The sequence below is a fragment of the Natrix helvetica genome (genome assembly GCF_964273705.1).
Source record: "Natrix helvetica genome assembly, chromosome: 1".
NCBI lineage: Eukaryota > Metazoa > Chordata > Lepidosauria > Squamata > Natricidae > Natrix > Natrix helvetica.
Window position 1 is genome coordinate 346,759,962 of NC_138548.1, and position 21,301 is coordinate 346,781,262.

At 45.6% G+C, this 21,301-nt stretch overlaps 1 protein-coding gene across 2 annotated transcripts in view; it reads right to left on the bottom strand.

The window, feature by feature from the left end:
• LOC309385100 (uncharacterized protein) overlaps positions 1-10,149 on the bottom strand; it is a 28,177-nt gene extending 18,028 nt beyond the window's left edge. Inside the window, exons 1-2 of one of the 2 annotated variants that reach the window (XM_081939198.1) lie at positions 10,026-10,149; positions 349-753 (exon numbers count right to left, since the gene is read on the bottom strand). In XM_081939198.1, the coding sequence (XP_081795324.1) occupies positions 349-540 (192 nt within the window). In that variant the 5' untranslated portion in view covers positions 541-753; positions 10,026-10,149. Of the gene's footprint in view, positions 1-348; positions 754-2,625; positions 2,654-10,025 lie in introns of those variants that run through there. The other variant, XM_081939199.1, reaches the window with a different exon arrangement.
• Between the last annotated feature and the right edge of the window lie 11,152 nt (positions 10,150-21,301).

Here is a 21,301-nt window from a genome sequence, read left to right on the forward strand (position 1 = left end):
TTTTTCCTATTTTTCAGTCCCAGATGAGAGTGATATCTTAACAGCCGGGGAGAAAAATAATTACAATTACCATGATGGGTACGTATGGTACTTTTGCTGCAGCAAATATTGTTTAATCAGAGTCAGTTTGTTATGACAAAGCAAGTGAAAGTGAACTGACTCATGGCTAGACTACTCTAATGAATGTCATGGGGTGCTGCCCTTGGAGACTGTTTGGAGGCTGGTGCAGATGACGATTTTCTATTAAACAGCCAAAGGTTTCAAGAGGGATGATTTTCTCTCGGAGTATTTGGGGGATGGCTCCCTATTGTCTTAGATACATTGTTTTGGAGGACTATGCTGGTTTACCTGATTTTCCAGTTGATTCCTGGAAATGATAGTGTGCCCTGCATGACCCCAGGATTTTCTGCAGAGTGGACAAAGGGGAATTCGATCCTCCAAACAGAAAAGACTTAAGTCTTCTTTATGTATCATGCACACATTTTGAGTTGCACACCAATTTGTTTCAACTACGGTTGCCGGTCGGATGGCTTCTTTCATTTTCCCCAGAAGTTCTGTGGACCCCCTGTTTGTTTTTCAATGAATCTCCTTTACAACTTGAACAAGGCGTTTTATCTTTTACTTCGTCCTCCAAGGATTGGCTGGGGAATGTTTGAGAAGATGGAGTGGTGGTTGGATGTTGGCAGTTGGTCAAAGCGATGAAACGAACTGTTTGCCCTGTAGAACAGCTTGAAGATGTGATCTCCTGGTTCCCTATGGAATAAAACAGAAGAAATGTGGACTCCCCCAAGAAAAGTTATAATGCATTCATAATATCGTGTAAAATTAGAATGCTTGTGGCTTAGGCCCTTTTTGTGTTCTTTTTCATGCGGTGTAGGTAACTATGGCAACTTTATGACCTGTGGACTTCCACTCCCAGAATTCCTGAGCCAGTATGGCTGCTCAGGAATTCTGGGGGTTGAAGTCCACACAGGTCGTAAATTTGCCATAGTGGCTCTCATCCCTGTTCTAATGTCATATTATCAGAGGTGGGTTGCTACCGGTTCAGCCCGGTTCGGCAGAACCAGTAGTGCCCCAGAGCAGCTGAGAGTGAACTGGTATGGTGGCTTTTTGGCCTGCCCAATTATACCTGTTTTTATGGCAAAAGGTGTGCAGCGCCTGCGCGAGGCCTGACAATCAGCTGGTTGTTGTAGGGGCAGTGGATTGCGCATGTGCGCGCAGCACAAGTCAGGCATGCACACAAATGGAACGCGCGCAAGCCAGTAGTGCAGGTAAGGGAAACCCACAACTGCATATTATAGATCTAACCAACATATGTTTTGTCTCAGAAGCCATCTGGAGTGATTTCTGCTGTTTAGGGTAACAATCGCACTGTAAAACAATTATTTCTTTGTTACCTTCTGAGAGGAGGATTCGCAGCATCCAAAGCACAACAACTAGATACTGTAATAGCTTTATACCATATAGTATCAACCTTGTTAAGACTCTTTTTTCAGCTATGTATTCAAAATGGACTGGTGTGTGTGTGTGTGTGTGTGTGTGTGCGTGTGCGTGTGTGTAGATAAATAGGTAGATAGATAGACAGATGTGTGTGCGTGTGTGCGTGTATACACACACATACATACATATGAACATACATACACATATAAATCATAGCCTATTTTGAATACATATGTCTGTCTGTCTGTCTGTCTAGCTATCATCTATCTATCTATCTATCTATCTATCTATCTATCTATCTATCTATCTATCTATCTATCTATCTATCTATCTATCTAGCCATCTAGAATAGAATAGAATAGAATAGAATAGAATAGAATAGAATAGAATAGAATAGAATGGTAGAGTTCTAGTCCAACCCCCTGCCTAGGCAGGAAACCCTATACTATTTCAGACAAATGGCTATCCAACATCTTCTTAAAGACTTCCAGTGTTGGGGCATTCACAACTTCTGGAGGCAACTTCTGTTCCACTGATTAATTGTTCTAACTGTCAGGAAGTTTCTCCTCAGTTCTAAGTTGCTTCTCTCCTTGATTAGTTTCCACCCATTGCTTCTTGTTCTACCCATAGGTGCCTTGGAGAATAGTTTGACTTCCTCTTCTTTGTGGCAACCCCTGAGTTATTGGAGTGCGCACGTGCACGCACACGCACACACTTTTGACACCACACATCAATATTTCATTTTTTAATCTGTGCCAGTGTGTTCACAAAAAAAGTGATAATAAAGGTCATCTTATCTCATTTCTTGTCAGAACTTTCATAATAATAGTTCTTCTTATTTCCTACTCAATTCAGTATGTATGTATGTATGTATGTACGTACGTACGTATGGAGAGAGAGAGAGAGAAACTGTGACAACAAGAATCACAAGCGCTCCATGAAAGTAAAATGGAGAGATAATATTTAAAATAGTGATTGGCATGTTCGAATACCACATGACAGTTTCCACCTTCTAATATCACACACTCTGCTAGAGAGAAGCTCCCTGAGGATGGGCTCCAGCACGAATCCAAAAGCTCGGAAGACAACATTATCCTGGGAACAGGCATATTTGCCTTCATTCCTTACGTTTATGTGTAAGGCGTAACCCTTAAAATACAATACAATCCACACCAAAAATCTTACCCGTATAGTCAACGATCTGAGATGAATAGTATAGTTCCAGTGTTAATTTTGTGGATGGGTGTATATGTATGTATTTTTTTAACTTTACTTGTGGTTACGTAGCTTTCTACTAGATGCTAAAAGGTCTGCAAAGAAAGATAAGCCACGAAAAGATCTACAAGAGATTTAACTGCAAGCCTGCCCCCAAACCTTTCAGTGGGTTTTGCACATAGAGCTTCTGGCTCAACTGTTAACAAGAATCACTCCCTGCTTATCTTTCAATAACCATATGCCTAAATTATGGTTATATTCTTAGCTATTAGTTATCGGCAAGGAGGTGCTGATAATATACAAGAATGTGTTCCAGCTAATTGCACTACCAGTCTCTCTTTCCTACAATGCTAGCATTTAATAATAGCTGACATAATTGTCTTCTGACAGAATATCCTAACAACTTAACTCCTCGCTTCTCAGAGTCCAGAAAGCAGCTGTTTGTGGTTTGCTTTGCTCTGATTTTGCTGCTTCTCCTAGGCCTCTCAGCTTTGCAAAAATGACCCCCCAAAAGTTTGAGAATTGTCTCTCTTTTCTGGATTCTACAAATGCCAGAGGATATGTGGATCCTTCTAAAACAAACAAACAAACAAAAAACGCCAGTTCAGCTCTCAAGAACATTTTCCCCAACATTAAGGCTCAGTTAAGAAAGACCATGAACTCATCCATATAGGTAATAGCACTTAGCAATAGCACTTAGACTTATATACCGCTTCACAGTGCTTCAAAGCCCTGTCTCAGCGTTTTACAGAGTCAGTATAATTGCCCTCAACAATCTGGGTCCTCGTTTTTACCGACCTTGGAAGAATGGAAGGCTGAGTGAACCTTGAGCCTTGGTGGGATTCGAACTGCCAAACTGCAGGCAACTGGCAGGCAGCAGAAGTAGCCTGCAGTACTGCCTTCTAACCGCTGCGCCACCTCTGCTTTTTAATTCTTGATTGATGACTGTAAGGAAGCTTGCCCATTACAGTCACAATTTGTAATGGTGGTCAAACAGGTCACTCAAGCGATTAACTCAAGTGGTTTTATTATCTTTTTTTGGGGAGGGGTGATGCTCATAGGATGAATGTCATGCTTGGAAAGAGAATCCATTGCTTGCTGTAGACCGGTTTTGCTGAAAACTGTTTCAGTAAATTGTTTCAACTTCTACCCTCAAAACGACGCTATTGGGTCCTGCACCCCAGAACAACTAAACACAAAGACAGTTTTTCCCTGAATGCCATCATTCTACTGAACAACTAATTCCCACAACACTGTCAAACTATCTATTAAGACTGTATTACTATTATTCTTCTCATCCTACCTCCTTTCTACTTATGACTATAACTTTGTTGCTTTTGCATTTATGATTTATATTGTTTTATTTAGTTTCCTAGTATGATTCGATTGCTTATTTAGTATCCTATGACTATCACTAAGTGTTGTATCTTATGTTTTTTTGATGAATGTATTTTTTATGTACACTGAGAGCTTATGCACCAAAGACAATTTCCTTGTGTGTCCAATCACACCTGGCCAATAAAGAATTCTATTCTATTCTATTCTATTCTATTCTATTCTAAATGCCCATTTTCGGTGAAACCATTGTAACATGGGATGATATGACTATTGGATGATGCAAACAGTTGTAAATGGGAGCCAGTTGCCCAGCTCCCTATATATGCAATCGTGTGACTGCGACGGTGGTAGTGGCAGCCATTGGAACTGCAAATCCAAGTCATGTAGCTTTCCCCAGGATCCGTCATAACTTTGAAGGTTTGCTAAGCAACTGGTCATAAGTGGAGGAATTACCTGTACTAAACAAATGGGAAGTAGGAGATAGCTGGCTAGTAACCATTATCAGCAGCCCCCTTCAAAATGAGGTCCTGGTTATAACAGGTACAGGTAAGTACAATAGATGGAAATGCAACCTCATAACACAAGCCCTGTCCTTTTTGCACATGTGTTTACTTCGTTGCATGCACAAAAGAGTGAGGCTTCTGTTGTGATGCCAGCCAGCCATCTTGTAGAATAGAATAACAGAGTTGGAAGTGACCTTGGAGGTCTTCTAGTCCTGCCTAGACAGGAAACCCTATATACCAGCGATGGCGAACCTTTTTTGGCTCGCGTGCCACAAGTGGGGGGAGCGCGGGGGGGTCGTGTGCGGGCGTGCCGCACCCATAATGCAACGCGCCCCCAGTGCGCATGCGCGCACAACGCGCCCATTTTTGCATGATTTTTTCGCCTTCCCCAGGCTCCAGAGGCTTTATAGGAGCCTGGGGAGGGCGAAAAGAGCCTCCCCCGCCCCCTGGAGGCCCTCTGGAGGATTCAGGGACCGTCTGGAGGCTTCCCTGAAGCCTTTGGAACACTTAAAACCTCCCTGCCCCCCCCGGAGGCTTCAGGGAACGTCCGGAGGCTTCCCTGAAGCCTTCGGAACACTTAAAACCTCCCCGCCCCCCCCTGGAGGCTTCAGGGAACGTCCGGAGGCTTCCCTGAAGCCTTCGGAACACTTAAACCCCCCCCGGAGGCTTCAGGGAACGTCCAGAGGCTTCCCTGAAGCCTTCGGAACACTTAAAACCTCCCCGCCCCCCCCGGAGGCTTCAGGGAATGTCCGGAGGCTTCCCTGAAGCCTTCGGAACACTTAAAACCAACCTCCGAGCAACCCGGACTTCCGGGTTGCTCGGATGGTCGTTTTAAGCGCTCTGAAGGCTTCAGGGAAGCCTCGGGACGGTCCCTGAACAGGCACGAGACGTGCATCTCCATCGCCCGGGCCCGGATCGCCTCCCCCGCCCCCCCGGAGGCTTCACGGAACGTCTGGAGGCTTCCCTTACTACATCGCAAGGATTAAGGCGAAAGGGGGGGGGACGGGGAAAGCGAAGGGGGCTTTATCGTCCTCCTTCTCCTCCTTTCCCCCTCCTCTAGCCGCGCCATCGCAGGCAGCGAACGAGTCGGGTCCTGTGAACGCGGCAGCAGCGGCGACAATAGTCGCAACTCGGCTGCCTGCCGCCTTTCCCCTCCTTTGTCTCCCAGCCGGGGCGGCCCGCCGGCAAGTTACGACTATTGTCGCCGCTGCTGCCGCCGTTCACAGGACCCGCCTCTCACCCTCTTCCTCCAGTCGGCAGGCTCCAACTCGTTCGCTGCCTGCCGGGCCCCGGCGCCGCGTTCGAGCCAGTGGGGGAAAGGAGGAGGAGAAGGAGGACAACAAAGCCCCCTTCGCTTTCCCCATCCCCCCCTTTCACCTTAATCCTTGCGATGGCGCGGCTAGAGGAGGAGGAGGCAAGGGCAGCGCGGCTGAAGCCTGACGGACTTCCCTTCGGCCGAGCCCATCCTAGCGGCGGTGGTGGCGGCGGCGGCAGCGATGTGAAGGCCGGGCGCAAGGACGCCGAGCCTGAGGCGCCGCGCAGTGGAGGCGATCCGGGCCCGGGCGATGGAGACGCACGTCTCGTGCCTGTTCAGGGACCGTCCCGAGGCTTCCCTGAAGCCTTCAGAGCGCTTAAAACGACCATCCGAGCAACCCGGAAGTCACTTCCGGGTTGCTCGGAGGTTGGTTTTAAGTGTTCCGAAGGCGGGACGTTCCCTGAAGCCTCCGGGGGGGGGGAGGCTCTTTTCGCCCTCCCCAGGCTCCTATAAAGCCTCTGGAGCCTGGGGAAGGCGAAAAATAGCTTTTAAAAAGGTGAACTCAGCTGGCCAGCGCGCGCATGCGCGCTGGCCAGCTGACAGGGCAGCGCCTCGCGTGCCCTGACAAATGGCTCCGCGTGCCACTTGTGGCACGCGTGCCATAGGTTCGCCATCACGGCTATATACCATTTCAGACAAACGGTTATCAACATCTTCTTTAAAACTTCCAGTGTTGGAGCACTCACAACTTCTGTATCTTAAGCCTATCTTCTGGAGTGTTGGCTATTCCTGCCAGCTTGGTATCATCTGAAAATTTGATGAGTTCCCCATTTATCCCCTCGTCCAAATCATTGATGAAGATGTTGAAGAGTACTGGGCCTAAAACTGTAAATGCTGACTTACATGGATACCTCTGAGTGGAAGAACAAGCAGGCCCATAAATCAAGAAATGCAATCTATGCATGGATTCAATTCATGCATTACATGATGTCACTGTTTTCTTAATCCTGATTTGTTCAATAAGCCACAAGAACTAAATCTGAACTGCACACAGAGTCAAAATCTAATGAACCGTATTATGATCCAGTGTCATGGGCAAACCCCCAGTCAGTGGTAACATAATACAAAGTCCTTTTCTCCTAATTGAGGCAAAAGGAAATTATTCTAGTAAGGGAGAATATTTGTAGCTCAGGGTTGAAATGAAAACTTCTTGGTGCTCTCTGAGCTTAGATGTTTTCTTGCAGATGTTTCCTTACCTAGTGAAACTAGTAATGGCCTAGTGAAACTAATAAGGAAACTACTAGATGTAGACCTAGTGATAAAACTTGCTAGATGATGTTACCTAGTTTGGGTAATGAAACATCTGCCAAAAGACAACCAAGCTCAGAAAACATCAAGAAAAAAATATTCTTTCCACGCTATCTTCTCTAGCTAAGCTTTTTATGAAGATCGTTTATGATTCCCCCTCCCAAACTACCTTTAACAAACACAAACAAAAATGGCACCAGCATCAGACCCCTTTGAGTTCTTCCAGCCCTTTTCTTGCCACTCAGAAAGAGAATTTTGGGGCTCCTCAAGCCAGCCTTTGGGCTCCTGAAAATATCTCTAAGAGTTTCAAGGAGAGGTTTCCTTGAAGGAATCTTTCTTTGTGACATGAGTGTGGCCTGAGTGAAGGAGAAAGGCCATTGCAGAGAGTTGGACTAGCTGGTTCTTGTGATAATCTCTAACCCCATAATTCTCAGTTCTATCATTCCATTAACCAAAGTTCACAGATTTCAACTTTTTTTTTTTTGGCAAACAATGCTCTAACGTAGCATTTGCATCTTTCTTTGTGACAGTGTGGCCTGAGTGAAGGAGAAAGGCCTCATTTCCAGGTAGGTGGACTTCAATTCCCAGAATTCTCAGCAATGGCCATGCTAGCTGCAGAATTCTGGGAGTTGAACTCAACCCACCTAGAAATTGCCACGGTTGAGAAATAGAGGTAGATCTCAACTTACAATTGATTTATTTAGTGACAGTTCGAGTGAAAAAAAAAAGGGATCTACAACTATTTTTCACATTTACGACCATTTCAGCATCCCCCATGGTCACATGACCAAGATTTGGCCACTTAGCAACTAGCATGTATTTCTGATGATTGCAGTGTCTCAGGGGTCATATGATCCCCTTTTGTGATTTTCTGACAAGCAAAATCAATGGGGAAGCCAGTTTCACTTAACAACCAGGTTGCTAATGTAGCAACTGCTGTGATTCAGCTAAGAATTGTGTCAAGCAAGGTCGCATAACAGGATAAAGTGCACTGAACAATTGTAATGTACTGAATGCACCAAACAACTGGCCTCCATAAGTCGTGAATGCTCCAACACTGGAAGTTTTTCAGAAGAGATCGGACAACCATTTGTCAGAAATGGTATAGGGTTTCCTGTCTAAGCAGGGGGTTAGACTAGAAGACCTCCAAGATCCCTTCCAACTCCGTTATTCTGTTTCTATTTATCATTGCTCTCTCTCATCTCTCATCTCATCTCTCTCATCCTATCTGTCTCCCTCCCTCATCTATCGTTATCTATCTATCTATCTATCTATCTATCTATCTATCTATCTATCTATCTATCTATCTACCTACCTACCTACCTACCTACCTACCTACCTACCTACCTACCTACCTATCTATCTATCTATCTATCTATCTATCTATCTATCTATCTATCATGTCATACTTAACAACAGAAATGTTGGGCTCAATGTTGCTTGTAATACAATACAATACAGTACAATAGTAGAGTTGGAAGGGACTTTGGAGGTCTTCTAGTCCAACCCCCTGCCTAGGCAGGAAACCCTATACCGTTTCAGTAAGTCAAGGAATTACTATATTGCCCTAAGACTCGTCTTTATCAGCTTATCTAAGGTCTTTTCTCCCTGTCTCAACTTCTGATTTCCATGCCACTCCTTGAGTTGCCTTGTGCTCAGTCCAGGAGTAGTATTCACTTACCTTCCTTACCAGTTCACCACATCCGTGCATGCCCACAGCTTTCCGTGCATGCGCTTTTGGTGAAAAAAGATGCCAAAATGGGATGATAAATGGAGCCGGGGCCGGTGGGCGGGGTCACCCGCGATTTCGACTACCGGTTCATGCGAACCGGTCTGAACCTGCAGAATGCCACCTCTGGCTCAGTCATAACAACACTGGAAATGTGTGTCTCACACAGGATGAGGCAGTGTTTTGTTTCCTTTCAAGAGCTGTACTCTATTGCACGATTTGTTTAATCATGATTTGCTAAACATAAATGCATACTAATTGAACCCGGGGCTTACAGACCACAACGGCTGTTTTTCTAGCATACCCTACATGAGAAAGAAGCAAATCAAAATTTGATTTTAAACTTTCTATAATCCCACCTGCTAAACTGTAGGAGTTCTTTGGCTTCTCTCAAGTGCTGTGAATTTAGCTGTAACCAAAGACAATTGTCCTGGCCTAAATGATCCTAAATGTAGGATCTGAAATGATCCTACAGCTGAGATCCCAGAGCTACACTTCCCTCTATATTGGAAAGAGAGAGACTAAAACAGAAAAGTTATATAATATCACAAAGGCAAAAATGTTGAGTGTGACATCATTATTTTGCTTGGGCCCATAGCCTACTGGAAAACCAATATCTCTATAATAAAGTAATAAAGGGGTGTTTGTAAAACTGAATTTTTGACCATAACTTTGTGCTCTGCAGTTCATTAATTGGAATCCAATGTATAGTATTACATAACCAATTAGCTCATTTTATAGAACAAACATTTTATAGATCTACACCCCCCCCCCCATGGAGTCAAATGCAATTTTTAAAAAAGAAACATTTCTTGGCTCTCCTCACCTCTGTTGGAGCAATATTCCAAAATATTCCTTTTGCGGTGTAACAAATTTATACAGACCTTTCAAATGTTCCAAATCTTTCAGGTACCTGTTATAGTGGCAACATCACTCCAACGTAAAATTGGGTAGACAACAGAATTGTCTCCTTTTTATGAAAGAAATGTATCTACAAGAGTTGGATTACTTAACCTCTCGTGACAGAGGAGATATTAGCACTAAGGGCGTCTGATTTCTTATTTTATCTCTTAGCCCCAACACCATCTCATCACCGTAAAACCCTTCTCTAATTATACATTTTTGACAAGAAAAAAGCTCATATCTCAAGAACCTCCAATGCAAATTCTTCCTGACATTCCTGACTTTAATCTCATTTTAGATCTCCTATTTGCCTGGGTTTCTTTGCTCTCCTTACCTCAGGCGTTCCTATTCTTCAAACCAAGGCAGCGTAGTCCGTTCTGATGCTCCCAAAGAAATTAAGCGACTAAATGAAATAGGAGCCGTTCAACTATTTTGGGGAGGGAGCCGAGAGCAAGAAGGTTCGTGACAGTTATTAAAATCTAAATGGGTCGTTTGGTCAAGACAGGAAGACATTAAATAACTGGGAGGGATGTCAACATGAAGAGGGCAAAGGGCTATTTGGAGTGACAGGAACAAGTGACATCAAAACCATCCAGAGATGCAAAAGGAGGATTATTTTAAAGGGAACAAGCTCAGGTCCCAGGTTATGAAAGCCTCATAAATTAACTTCAGTGCTTCTAAAATTATAAACTATATTATCGCTGTTAAGCAACACGGAGTTCCTCAGAGTAAGAAAAATCCCTCCAAATAGGGATACATCACAAAGTTCTGCTAATCAATACTATAGAATAGAATAAAATAGAATAGAATAACAGAGTTGGAAGGGACCTTGGAGGTCCTCTAGTCCAACCAACTGCTTAGGCAGGAAACCCTACACTACTTCAGACAAATGGTTGTCCATCCTCTTCTTTAAAACTTCCAGGAGTCACAATTTCTGGATGCAAATTGTTCTACTGATTAATTGTTCTGTCAGGAAATTTCTCAGTAGTTCTAGGTTGCTTCTCTCCTTGATTAGTTTCCATACATTGCTTCTTGTTCTACCTTCTGGTGCCTTGGAGAATAGCTTGACTCCCTCTTCTTTGTGGCAACCCTTGAGATATTGGAACATTGATATTGGAACACTGACCAACCACACTCAACGTGTAGTCCTCAAAGGAACTGCATCTACATGGAGGGAAGTATGCAGTGGAGTACCCCAAGGCTCTGTTTTAGGCCCAGTACTCTTCAACATCTTCATCAATGATTTGGATGAGGGAATAAATGGGGAACTCATCAAATTTGCAGATGACACCAAGCTGGCAGGAATAGCCAACACTCCAGAAGATAGGCTTAAGATACAGAAGGATCTTGACAAACATTGGGCACTATCTAATAAAATGAAATTCAATGGTGAAAAGAGTAAGGTTCTACATTTAGGCAACAAAAACGGAATGCACTAGTACAGTATAGATGGTACCTTGCTCAGTAGTAGTAACTGTGAAAGGGATCTTGGAGTCCTGGTGGACAACCATTTAAATATGAGCCAGCAGTGTGCAGCAGCTGCCAAAAAAGCCAACACAGTTCTAGGCTGCATAAATAGAGGGATAGAATCAAGATCACGTGAAGTGTTAATACCACTTTATAATGCCTTGGTAAGGCCACACTTGGAATACTGCATTCAGTTCTGGTCGCCACGATGTAGAAAAGATGTGGAGACTCTAGAAAGAGTGCAGAGAAGAGCAACAAAGATGATTAGGGGACTGGAGACTAAAACATATGAAGAACGGTTGCAGGAACTGGGTATGTTAGATCTGGGCAACGAGAGAACAGACTGCGGGCACGAAGTGACTTAACAGCTCTTTATTAGTAGTAGTAGTGATCCAGCTTGCTCTGTGGCCGGAGGGTTCCCCCTTTATAGTACTCGGGTACGCCTCTCGACCAATCAGAGCGACTCCTGTTTCCCGCTGTAGCAGCGGACCAGAGAGGAGACTTCCTCCGATATATGTTAATATCTAACACCCCTCCCCTCCTAGACGGAACGTTGCGGTTAGTAACATAGTCCTTTAGGTACGTTGGCGTTTGCCTTACTCGGGAGGAGCGTCTCAGTTCGGGTTGGTTAGAAGTGGTTGCAGGATCGGATGCTTTCTCTGCTTCACGTTCGGGGGGTTTCGTGCTTTCGTTGCTTGGGCGTTCCGGGGTCTGCTCACTTATGTTGCTTGGGGGTTGCTCTGCTTCGTGCTTGGTCTCTTGTTCTGACCTGGGCTCGCAGGTGTCGTAGTTCTCTGCGTTGGGGCTCTCGAGTGGCTGACTTTGCATTGGTAGGTAGCTCTCGTCCTCGATTCGTAGATCTGAGTGTGCTAGGCGACCCCGAAGTTGATCGATGTGCCTTTTCCAGTTCCGCCCATCTTCCAGTTCCAACAGATACGATTGTGGACCCGTGATGCCTATGACCCTTGCCGGCATCCACAATGTCCCCCCTGCATAGTTGTGGGCGTATACTGAATCCCCTATGCTAAAATTCCGAATTTTGCTTGTGGAGTCTGGGGGTGCTGTGGCAGAGTAATTTGGGTGAAGACGGTCCAGGTGAGACCGTAGACGGCGGCCCATGAGTAGCTCAGTGGGGCTCCTACCCGTCGTTGCGCTGGGGGTAATGTGTTGGATTAATAGGTAATGGTCAATGCGTGTTTGCCAATCACCTGGACCCATCCTAGCGAGGGCCTCTTTTGCGGATCGCACCATTCTCTCCGCCTGTCCGTTTGATGCCGGATGGAATGGCACGACGAGGGCATGCCGAATTCCCTGACCTGCTAAGTATGTTTCGAATTGCATGGCCGTGAACTGGGGCCCGTTATCGGATACCAGGAGGTCGGGCAGGCCATGAGTGGCGAAAAGTTGCCATAGAACCTTAATGACTGCCTCTGCCGTGGTTGAAGTCATTAGGACTACTTCTAGCCATTTGGAGTATGCATCCACAACTATAAGGAACGTCTGACCTTGAACTGGCCCTGCGAAGTCGATGTGTATTCTCGACCAGGGTGCTTTTGGCTTTTCCCATTCTGTGGCGGGCGCTTCCAGGGGTGCTGGTCTCGATTCTTGGCATGGATCGCAAGTGGCCACCCACTCCTCTATCTCTTTATCCATGTTTGGCCACCAAACGTAACTTCTCGCTAACGCCTTCATCCTAACAATCCCCGGGTGCCCAACATGTAATGCATCTAACACATTTCTACGTAATGCATAAGGAATAACAACTCGATCCCCCCATAATAAACAACCTTGTAACACTGAGAGTTCGTCCCGTTTTGACCAAAACACTTTGAATTCCGGGCCCACGTTTCCCTTCGCCCACCCCCTCCAAACCCAAGTTTGAACTTGCTTTATTAAATTGTCTTTAGAGGAGAACCTTGCAACGTCGCAGGAAGAAACCGGTCCAGAGTCCAAACAGTCAATGAGCAATACCGGTACTTCGGGAGTGGGGTCTGGCAGAAGGTCAGGTAATGGGCAACGGCTGAGTGCGTCTGCGTGTCCAAGAGTGGAGCCCGGTCGATGAATTAACTTGTAGGAGTACGCCGCCAGGAAAACAGTCCACCTGGTCATGCGTGGAGAAAGGGAGACCGAGTGGGGCGGTTTCCCGCCAAAAGTCCAAACAACGGTTTGTGATCTGTGATTAGTTCAAAATCGCGGCCGTAGAGGTATTCATGGAAACGTTTTACTCCAGCTACAGCAGCTAATGCTTCCCTGTCCATCTGGCTGTAGTTCCTTTCGGCCGATGAAAGAGTCCTAGAGTAGAATGCGATGGGTGCTTATTTTCCGTCTGGCATCCGGTGGCTAAGGACTGCGCCAACTCCAAAGGGTGATGCATCGCAGGTCAATACCAGCAGTAGGGTCTGGCTGTATGGACTAACAGCGAGTCAGTGGTGAGCAGGCGCTTTACCCCGGCAAAAGCTGCTGCTTCGGATCGTCCCCATTTCCATGGTGTGTTCCTCTGGAGTAGACGGTGTAGTGGCTCAGCAACGGTCGCCTTCTGTCTCAGAAAAACGCTGTAGAAGTTAAGTAGTCCGAGGAAGGCCTGCAACTCGGTCTGATTTCGTGGTGTGGGGGCGTCCTGGATCGCCTTAATTTTCTTTGAAGTGGGGTGTATTCCCTGACCATCGATTCTATAACCCAGGAATTCTACGCTAGGCACGTTAATTTGGCATTTTTCCTTTTTTAGGCGGAGACCCTTTTCTCTGATTCTGGCCAAAACAGTTCTGGCTCCTTTATTTAATTGCTCCTCGTTTGCAGCGGACACCAAGATGTCGTCAAAATAAGGGACGACTCCCGGTATCCCCTGCAAATGTCGTTCCATGACGCTCTGGAACAATCCTGGAGCAATACTCACACCGAATTGTAGCCGGTTGCATTTGAATGCTCCTCTATGCATCACTATAGTTTGGGCCTCCGCTGTGGCGCTATCTACGGGCAACTGCTGGTAAGCTTGAGCCATGTCTAATTTAGCAAATACCTTTCCTGGCCCCAACGAGTGCAATAAGTGCTGTACTACAGGCACAGGATATGCGCTTTGTTGTAGTGCGACATTAATTGTGCATTTATAGTCCGCGCAGATGCGGACTGACCCATCTGGCTTGACTGGGGTCACAATGGGAGTTCCCCAACGTGCGTGATCACCGGCTCAAGGACTCCTTGCTCTACTAATTTATCTATCTCCTTATCTATTTTTGGGCGGAGTGCAAAAGGCACTCGTCTCGGCTTAAGTCGGATTGGCGCCACTTTGGGGTCTAAATTAAATGAGATTGGTTTACCCACATACTTACCAAGACCGGGGCTGAACACATCCTCGAACTCCTTAAACATCTGCTCAGCGCTGCTGTTCTCTACGGCATTTATTCCGGTGACTTCTAACCCCAAGGCTTCAAACCAATCTAGTCCCAGAAGGTTCTGTAATGGCGCGCTGGCGATGGTCATGGGCAGCTGGGCTACGATGTCCTTGAAACGGATCTGGAAGGTGCCTTGGCCCACAATGGGGACTCGGTTCCCCTGGTAGTCTCGAAGCAGGATGTCTGGAACGCGTAGTTGGCTCTTTTTGAGGCTAGGGATAGCCTGTTTCATGGATGCCCATGAAATGATCGTCAGGGACGATCCTGTGTCAACTTCCAGCTCGCAAGGTGAGCCCTCCAAGAGGACTGTGACTTTCAGCTTTTTAGGCCGCTTGGTGCGGACCTGACTTATTGTGGTGAGATACGTTCGCAACTCCTCTCTCTGGGTCAACTCTATTTCAGCATCTGTATCCTGAAAATACTCTCATTGAGCGTCTTGATAGAACGCTCTTTCAGCTCTTTGTGTGTACTCTCTCTGGGGATACGCTCGCTCAGCTCTTTGGGAATTTTCTCTCTGGGTAAACACTTGTGGATTTCTCTCTGGGCGCCCTTTTTGATTTTGCCAAGCCCCTGGGTTGGGCTTCTGTTGGCGGTACATAGGTGGTTGCCGTGAGGCAGGGACTTCGCTCCGGCACACTCGTGTGATGTGCCCAAGTTTTTTGCAGTGCGAACAAACAACGTTCCTGAACCTACAGGTAGACCTGGGGTGATTCCCTCCACAGCTTGCGCAGGGCGGCAAACGGAATCCGGGTCTCCCCCCAGGCCTCAAGTGACTGCTCCGTATCAGGTGACTGTCCTCGAACTCGGGATCCTCGTAGTCGGGGCTTGTGTCCTCGTAGTGAACTCTGGTTTGCCTTGGTGCTGGCTGGTTTACGCTGAAACCGCGTTGTATGGTTACCGATGATTTCTCCGCTGACTCTGACGCTCTTGCTTCGTTTAGAGCTATCTGTAGGGTTAACTTTGGGTTTGCCAACAGCTTCTTTTGTAGTGAAATGTCTCTTAACCCACAGATAAGCTGTGCTAAGATATGCTCGTCCAGATCCCTGAACTCGCAGTGAGTTGCTGCTTTACGCAGGGCTGCAACATATTGGTTGATTGATTCTCCCGCTTTCTGGTTCCGCGTGTTGAATTCCTTGCGGCAAACGTGGCGGGAAGGTTTTGGCGCGTAATGAGTCTGTAGAGTCTGTTGCAACGCCGTCCATGATACTGCCTGTATCGGAGTAGGCGCGGTGAGGTCTCTGGCCGTGTTGAAGACTTCTTTCCCGCAGTAGCCGAGGAAGATGTTTTTCTTCCGGGCGTCGGTGATCCCCGTGTATTCGTTCGCTTCGAGAAAACACTCGAAACAAATCATGAAGGCTTCCCATTCGTCATTCGCTGGGTCGAATGGAGCGGGGGGAGTGTGCATCGCCATCTTCTCTCGTTCGAATTTGCCGCGCTGCGGTGACCTGAGATGGCTGCCGGAATTTCTGCCGAATTCCTAGGCTGGATCAAATCCAGAGATTCTGGAGTAGCGATCTTCGTCCTATCTGTCTCTCGATCCCACCTTCGTCGCCAATGTTAGATCTGGGCAACGAGAGAACAGACTGCGGACACGAAGTGACTTAACAGCTCTTTATTAGTAGTAGTAGTGATCCAGCTTGCTCTGTGGCCGGAGGGTTCCCCCTTTATAGTACTCGGGTACGCCTCTCGACCAATCAGAGCGACTCCTGTTTCCCGCTGTAGCAGCGGACCAGAGAGGAGACTTCCTCCGATATATGTTAATATCTAACAGGGTATGCTTAGCTTAAGAGAAAGAAGGACTAGGGGAGACATGATAGCAGTGTTCCAATATCTCAGGGGTTGCCACAAAGAAAAGGGAGTCAAACTATTCTCCAAGGCACCTGAGGGTAGAACAAGGAGCAATGGGTGGAAACTAATCAAGGAGAGATGCAGCTTAGAACTGAGGAGAAATTTCCTGACAGTTAGAACAATTAATCAGTGGAACAGCTTGCCTCCAGAAGTTGTGACTGCCCCAACACTGAAAGTCTTTAAGAAGATGTTGGATAGCCATCTGTCTGAAATGGTATAGGGCAGGGGTGGCGAACAAGTTCGACAAAAAGAGCCAAAATTTGAAACTGTGAGAGTCAGAGAGCCACACCACGCGCTCCCTTTCGGCGCTAAACCCGGAAGTACGGTCTTGCCCCGCCCCTGGCGACGCGACGACGCTTGCCTGCGCTCCACCAGCTCGGCTGGGAACGGAGACGTTTCCTCAGCGGAGCGGAGCGCCTGAAAGGGACGCAGGCTCAGCCTGCCAGGCTGCCACCACTCCACTGAAGACATTGCTGAGCAGAGAAACGTCTCTGTTCCCAGCCGAGCTGGTGGAGCGCAGGCAAGCGTCGTCGCGTCGACCGTACTTCCGGGTTTAGCGCCAAAAGGGAGCGCGCGATCCGAGCCACAGTATACAAAATAATGATAAGAAGCAAAGAGCCTCATTCATTTTGGCCGGGAGCCGCATGCGGCTCGAGAGCCGCGTGTTCGCCACCCCTGGTATAGGGTTTCCTGCCTCGGCAGTGGGTTGGACTAGAAGACCTCCAAGGTCCCTTCCAACTCTACTATTGTATTGTATTGTATTGCTGTCATGTCTCCCCTAGTCCTTCTTTTAATTAAACTAGACATACCCAGTTCCTGCAACCGTTCTTCATGTGTTTTAGCCTCCAGTCCCCTAATTCTCTTTATTGCTCTTCTCTGCCCTCTTTCTAGAGTCTCCACATCTTCTTTACATCATGGCAACCAAAACTGGATGCAGTATTCCAAGTGTGGCCTTACCAAGGCATTATAAAGTGGTATTAACACTTCACGTGATCTTGATTCTATCCCTCTGTCTATGCAGCCTATAGCTATGTTGGCATCTTTGTCAGCTGCTGCACACTGCTGGCTCATATTTAAATGGTTGTCCACTAGGACTCCAAGATCCCTTTCACAGTTACTATTACTACTATGTTCCTCTGGCTTTCTATTCAACTAGGATCTAGTCTTTATGATTTTATTCTGAGCAACAGATGACTCCAAAGTCCAAACCCAGAATTGGCGGGTGAAGGTTTATTGAAATTATCTGAAATCTGCAAGGTTACTGATATTCCTTCTTTATGCAGAACTCTCCAAGGTCATCAGTTGGAAAGTCAAACCCAGTTTGTATACTTGGTACTTTCTGTTGGAGAATGTCTTATGGCACAAATTGCAGGGTGCCTATTTTTAATGTTTGCTTTGTTGCACAGTCAGACAGATGTTCAAACTGGATTTAGGACTATCATTGCTCTAAAGAGTTGAAGAAGCTTCTTGGATGAGAAACAAAACATCTTCAAAGAAAAAACAAGGAAGTCCTGTTGCCTCCTGAGAAAGCACCTTTGGGATTCCAAACTAAGTTAACCAGAAGAGGTCCATTTCACAACTAGTCGTGGAATGTTAGCCTTGCAAGGAAGCCAGACCAAAAAAAAAAAACAAAAAAAAAAACCCCACAGCCAATGAGCTAATTCTATTTATTGCAAGGTTACATTAATAAATCTTACAAGTCTGAAAGAACTTTCAGAATGGAATGCAATAGAATCTTGTAAGTCTTAATGTACATTCGTTTCCTTGCACCCGTCGGCTTAACAGGTCAAAACCTGCGAGCTGCTTTCCCTGCATGCACCTGGCTGCTTTTTATCTGACGTTTCCTGAGTTGTGTCTCTTTTTCGGTGGTGAAATTCAATTTTTTAAACTAGCGGTTCTGTGGGCGTGGCTTGGTGGGCGTGGCAGAAGAAGGCCACTGCAAAATCTCCATTCCCACCCCATTCCATGGCAAGGATACTGCAAAATCTCCATTTCCACCCCACACTGGGGCCAGCCAGAGGTGGCATTTGCCGGTTCTCCAAACTACTCAAAATTTCCGCTACCGGTTCGCCAGAACCTGTCAGAACCTGTTGGATTTCACCCCTCCTCTTCTCCCTGCATCTCAAGGTCGTTCCCGCAAGCCATTACACCAAATAACATCAAGGCTTACGGATCAAAGGGATGAGAGGATTGTGTAATGGCTCCAGACTACTGTGGTTACCCAAGTTGGCAGTACTTGTCCTGACCCAGTTCATTTCTGACCCAGCTGTGATATTTCTGAAACTGTCGCCAAGCCAGGAATTCCTTTTGCTTTGGAATCCTGGGTTTGTGGTGTTCTTTCTTTTCCAAGATTACAAATCCTTGCCTCTTTTCCTGGCTTAGGAACTCAAGAACTTCATTCTCTCCTTTGGCCCAGATTTTTAATTGCTCAAACTTCCCAGCCGCAAACATCCACGGGTGGTTTTGATGCCAGCTGATCCCCGTCCAAGAGAAGGAGGGAAAAGACAGACCTCTCATCTCAACTATTTCATCCCTGCTGTTTTTGCCAGGGCTATTCTGTGTCTAGGAAGAGTTATGAGGGTCTATATGGAGAGTCCAAACAGGCTGGATCAACCTTATCTGAATTTTAAATTTAGCTACACCAAATATTAAAATCTTGCTCTGATTTATCTCAATGCAGAATATTGGGTTTTTCTTGTGAGTGTGGGGGGCATACACGGATATTAGTTAATAATAATAATAATAATAATAATAATAATAATAATAATAATAATAATAATAATATTATTATTATTATTAATGCAGAATATTGGGTTTTTCTTGTGAGTATACACGGATATTAGTTCTCCGTAGCAGAGGTACAGCCACAGAAATATGATTTGCAGTGTGAGTTTTTATTATTTTTTTATTAAAACAACCAACTTAAAAGTATTAAAATATATTTAAACAAGAACACAGGAAGTCTGAAAACAATAAAGCAGTAATATAGTAGACAAATGAAAAGTACTATGCACATTTAAGAACTAAGAATACCATGAGCTGGGATAAAACTGATGCAAGCAAGCTTAAGAATATTACTGTCATCAACTGTATATAAGTAGGAAGAATCCTAGAGAGATGCGTTGTCTTATATGTCCAAAGAAATATTTTAATTAAAAATAGTCAAGGATGTCTGGTTTTCTATACGCATCACCCACAAAAACACAGGTGATCAAACTCCTCTTTTAATGTGTGCAAAACACATAAATGGGATGGAGCTTAGGTGATTGTGGCCACCATATCAATCTTTTAACCTCCTTCCTTGCAGACATCCTTGTGATGGGTTGAGCAAGTGATAATCTCATTTCAAGTATAATTTCTAAAGCTGGAGAGAAATTGGAAAGGACTAATATCTAAAATAGTCACACATACTCAGTGATGGGATTCAAAAAAATTTTTATCACCAGTTCTGCGGGTGTGGCTTGGAGGGCATGGCTTGGTGGGCATTGCAGGGGAAAAATACTGTAAAATCTCCATTCCCTCCCCCCTCCAGGGGAAGGTTACTGCAAAATCCCCGTTCCCTCCTGATCAGCTGGGACTTGGGAGGCAGAGAATAGATTGTGGCCACCTGCCACCATATTAATTTTTAACTTCCTTCCCTGCAGACATCCTTGTGATGGATGGAACGAGTTATAATCTCATATTTAAAGTATAATTTCTAAAGCTGGAGAGAAATTGGGAAGGACTAATATCTAAAATACTCATTACATGCTGAATGTGGGAGAAGAGAACTGAAGAACCACTATGTCTTCCCACTGGGCTAAAAAAAGCAATGAGCAAGGCAGTTCTACATTTTAAAAAATGGTTACATTAGCCTAAGGCATAAGAAAATATGAAAGAACCATCCCATGAAAATTAATAGTACAGTACATAGTATAATTAATAGTACAGTACATAGTATAGTAATTTTCATCCCATGAAAATTAATAGTACAGTACATTGGTCTAAAAAAGGTAGGTATATATCGGTGATGGTGAACCTTTTCCTTATGGCGTGCCATAAATGTGCGCGCGCACCCACTCCAATTCAATCCTCCCTACCCACCTGCGCATGGGCGTGCGACACCTCCGCAGGTTCTGGAGGCTTTCCGGAAGCCTGGGGAGGGTGAAAATGGCCTCCACGGTCCCCCGGAGGCCCTCCGGAGGCCCTCCGGAAGCCAGAAATGTATTGTTTCCGAACTTCCGGTTGGCCTGTTGGGGCCGTTTTTCATCCTCTCCGGGCTTCGGGAAGGCCTCCGGAGGCTGGGGAGGGTGAAAAACAGGCCGAACGGGCCAACTGAAAGTTAGTTCCTGTTACACCTGTTTTTCGCCCTCCCCAGCCTCCGCAGGCCTTCCTGAAGCCTGGAGAGGGTGAAAACAGCCTCCCCCGACCCTCCGGAAGGCCGAAAATCAGCTGACTGGTGCACACAGACCTGATACCAGCAAATATGGTTCCACGTGTCACCTGTTGGCACAAGTGCCATAGGTTCACCGATAGATAGATAGATAGATAGATAGATAGATAGATAGATAGATAGATAGATAGATAGATGATAGATAGATAGATAGATGATGGATGGATGGATGGATGGATGGATAGATAGATAGATAGATAGATAGATAGATAGATGATAGATAGATAGATGATGGATGGATGGATGGATGGATGGATGGATGGATAGATAGGAATGATAGATTAGATAGATAGATAGATAGATAGATAGATAGATAGATAGATGATAGATAGATAGATGATGGATGGATGGATGGATAGATAGATAGATAGATAGATAGATAGATAGATAGATAGATAGATGATAGATAGATAGATGATGGATGGATGGATGGATGGATGGATGGATAGATAGGAATGATAGATTAGATAGATA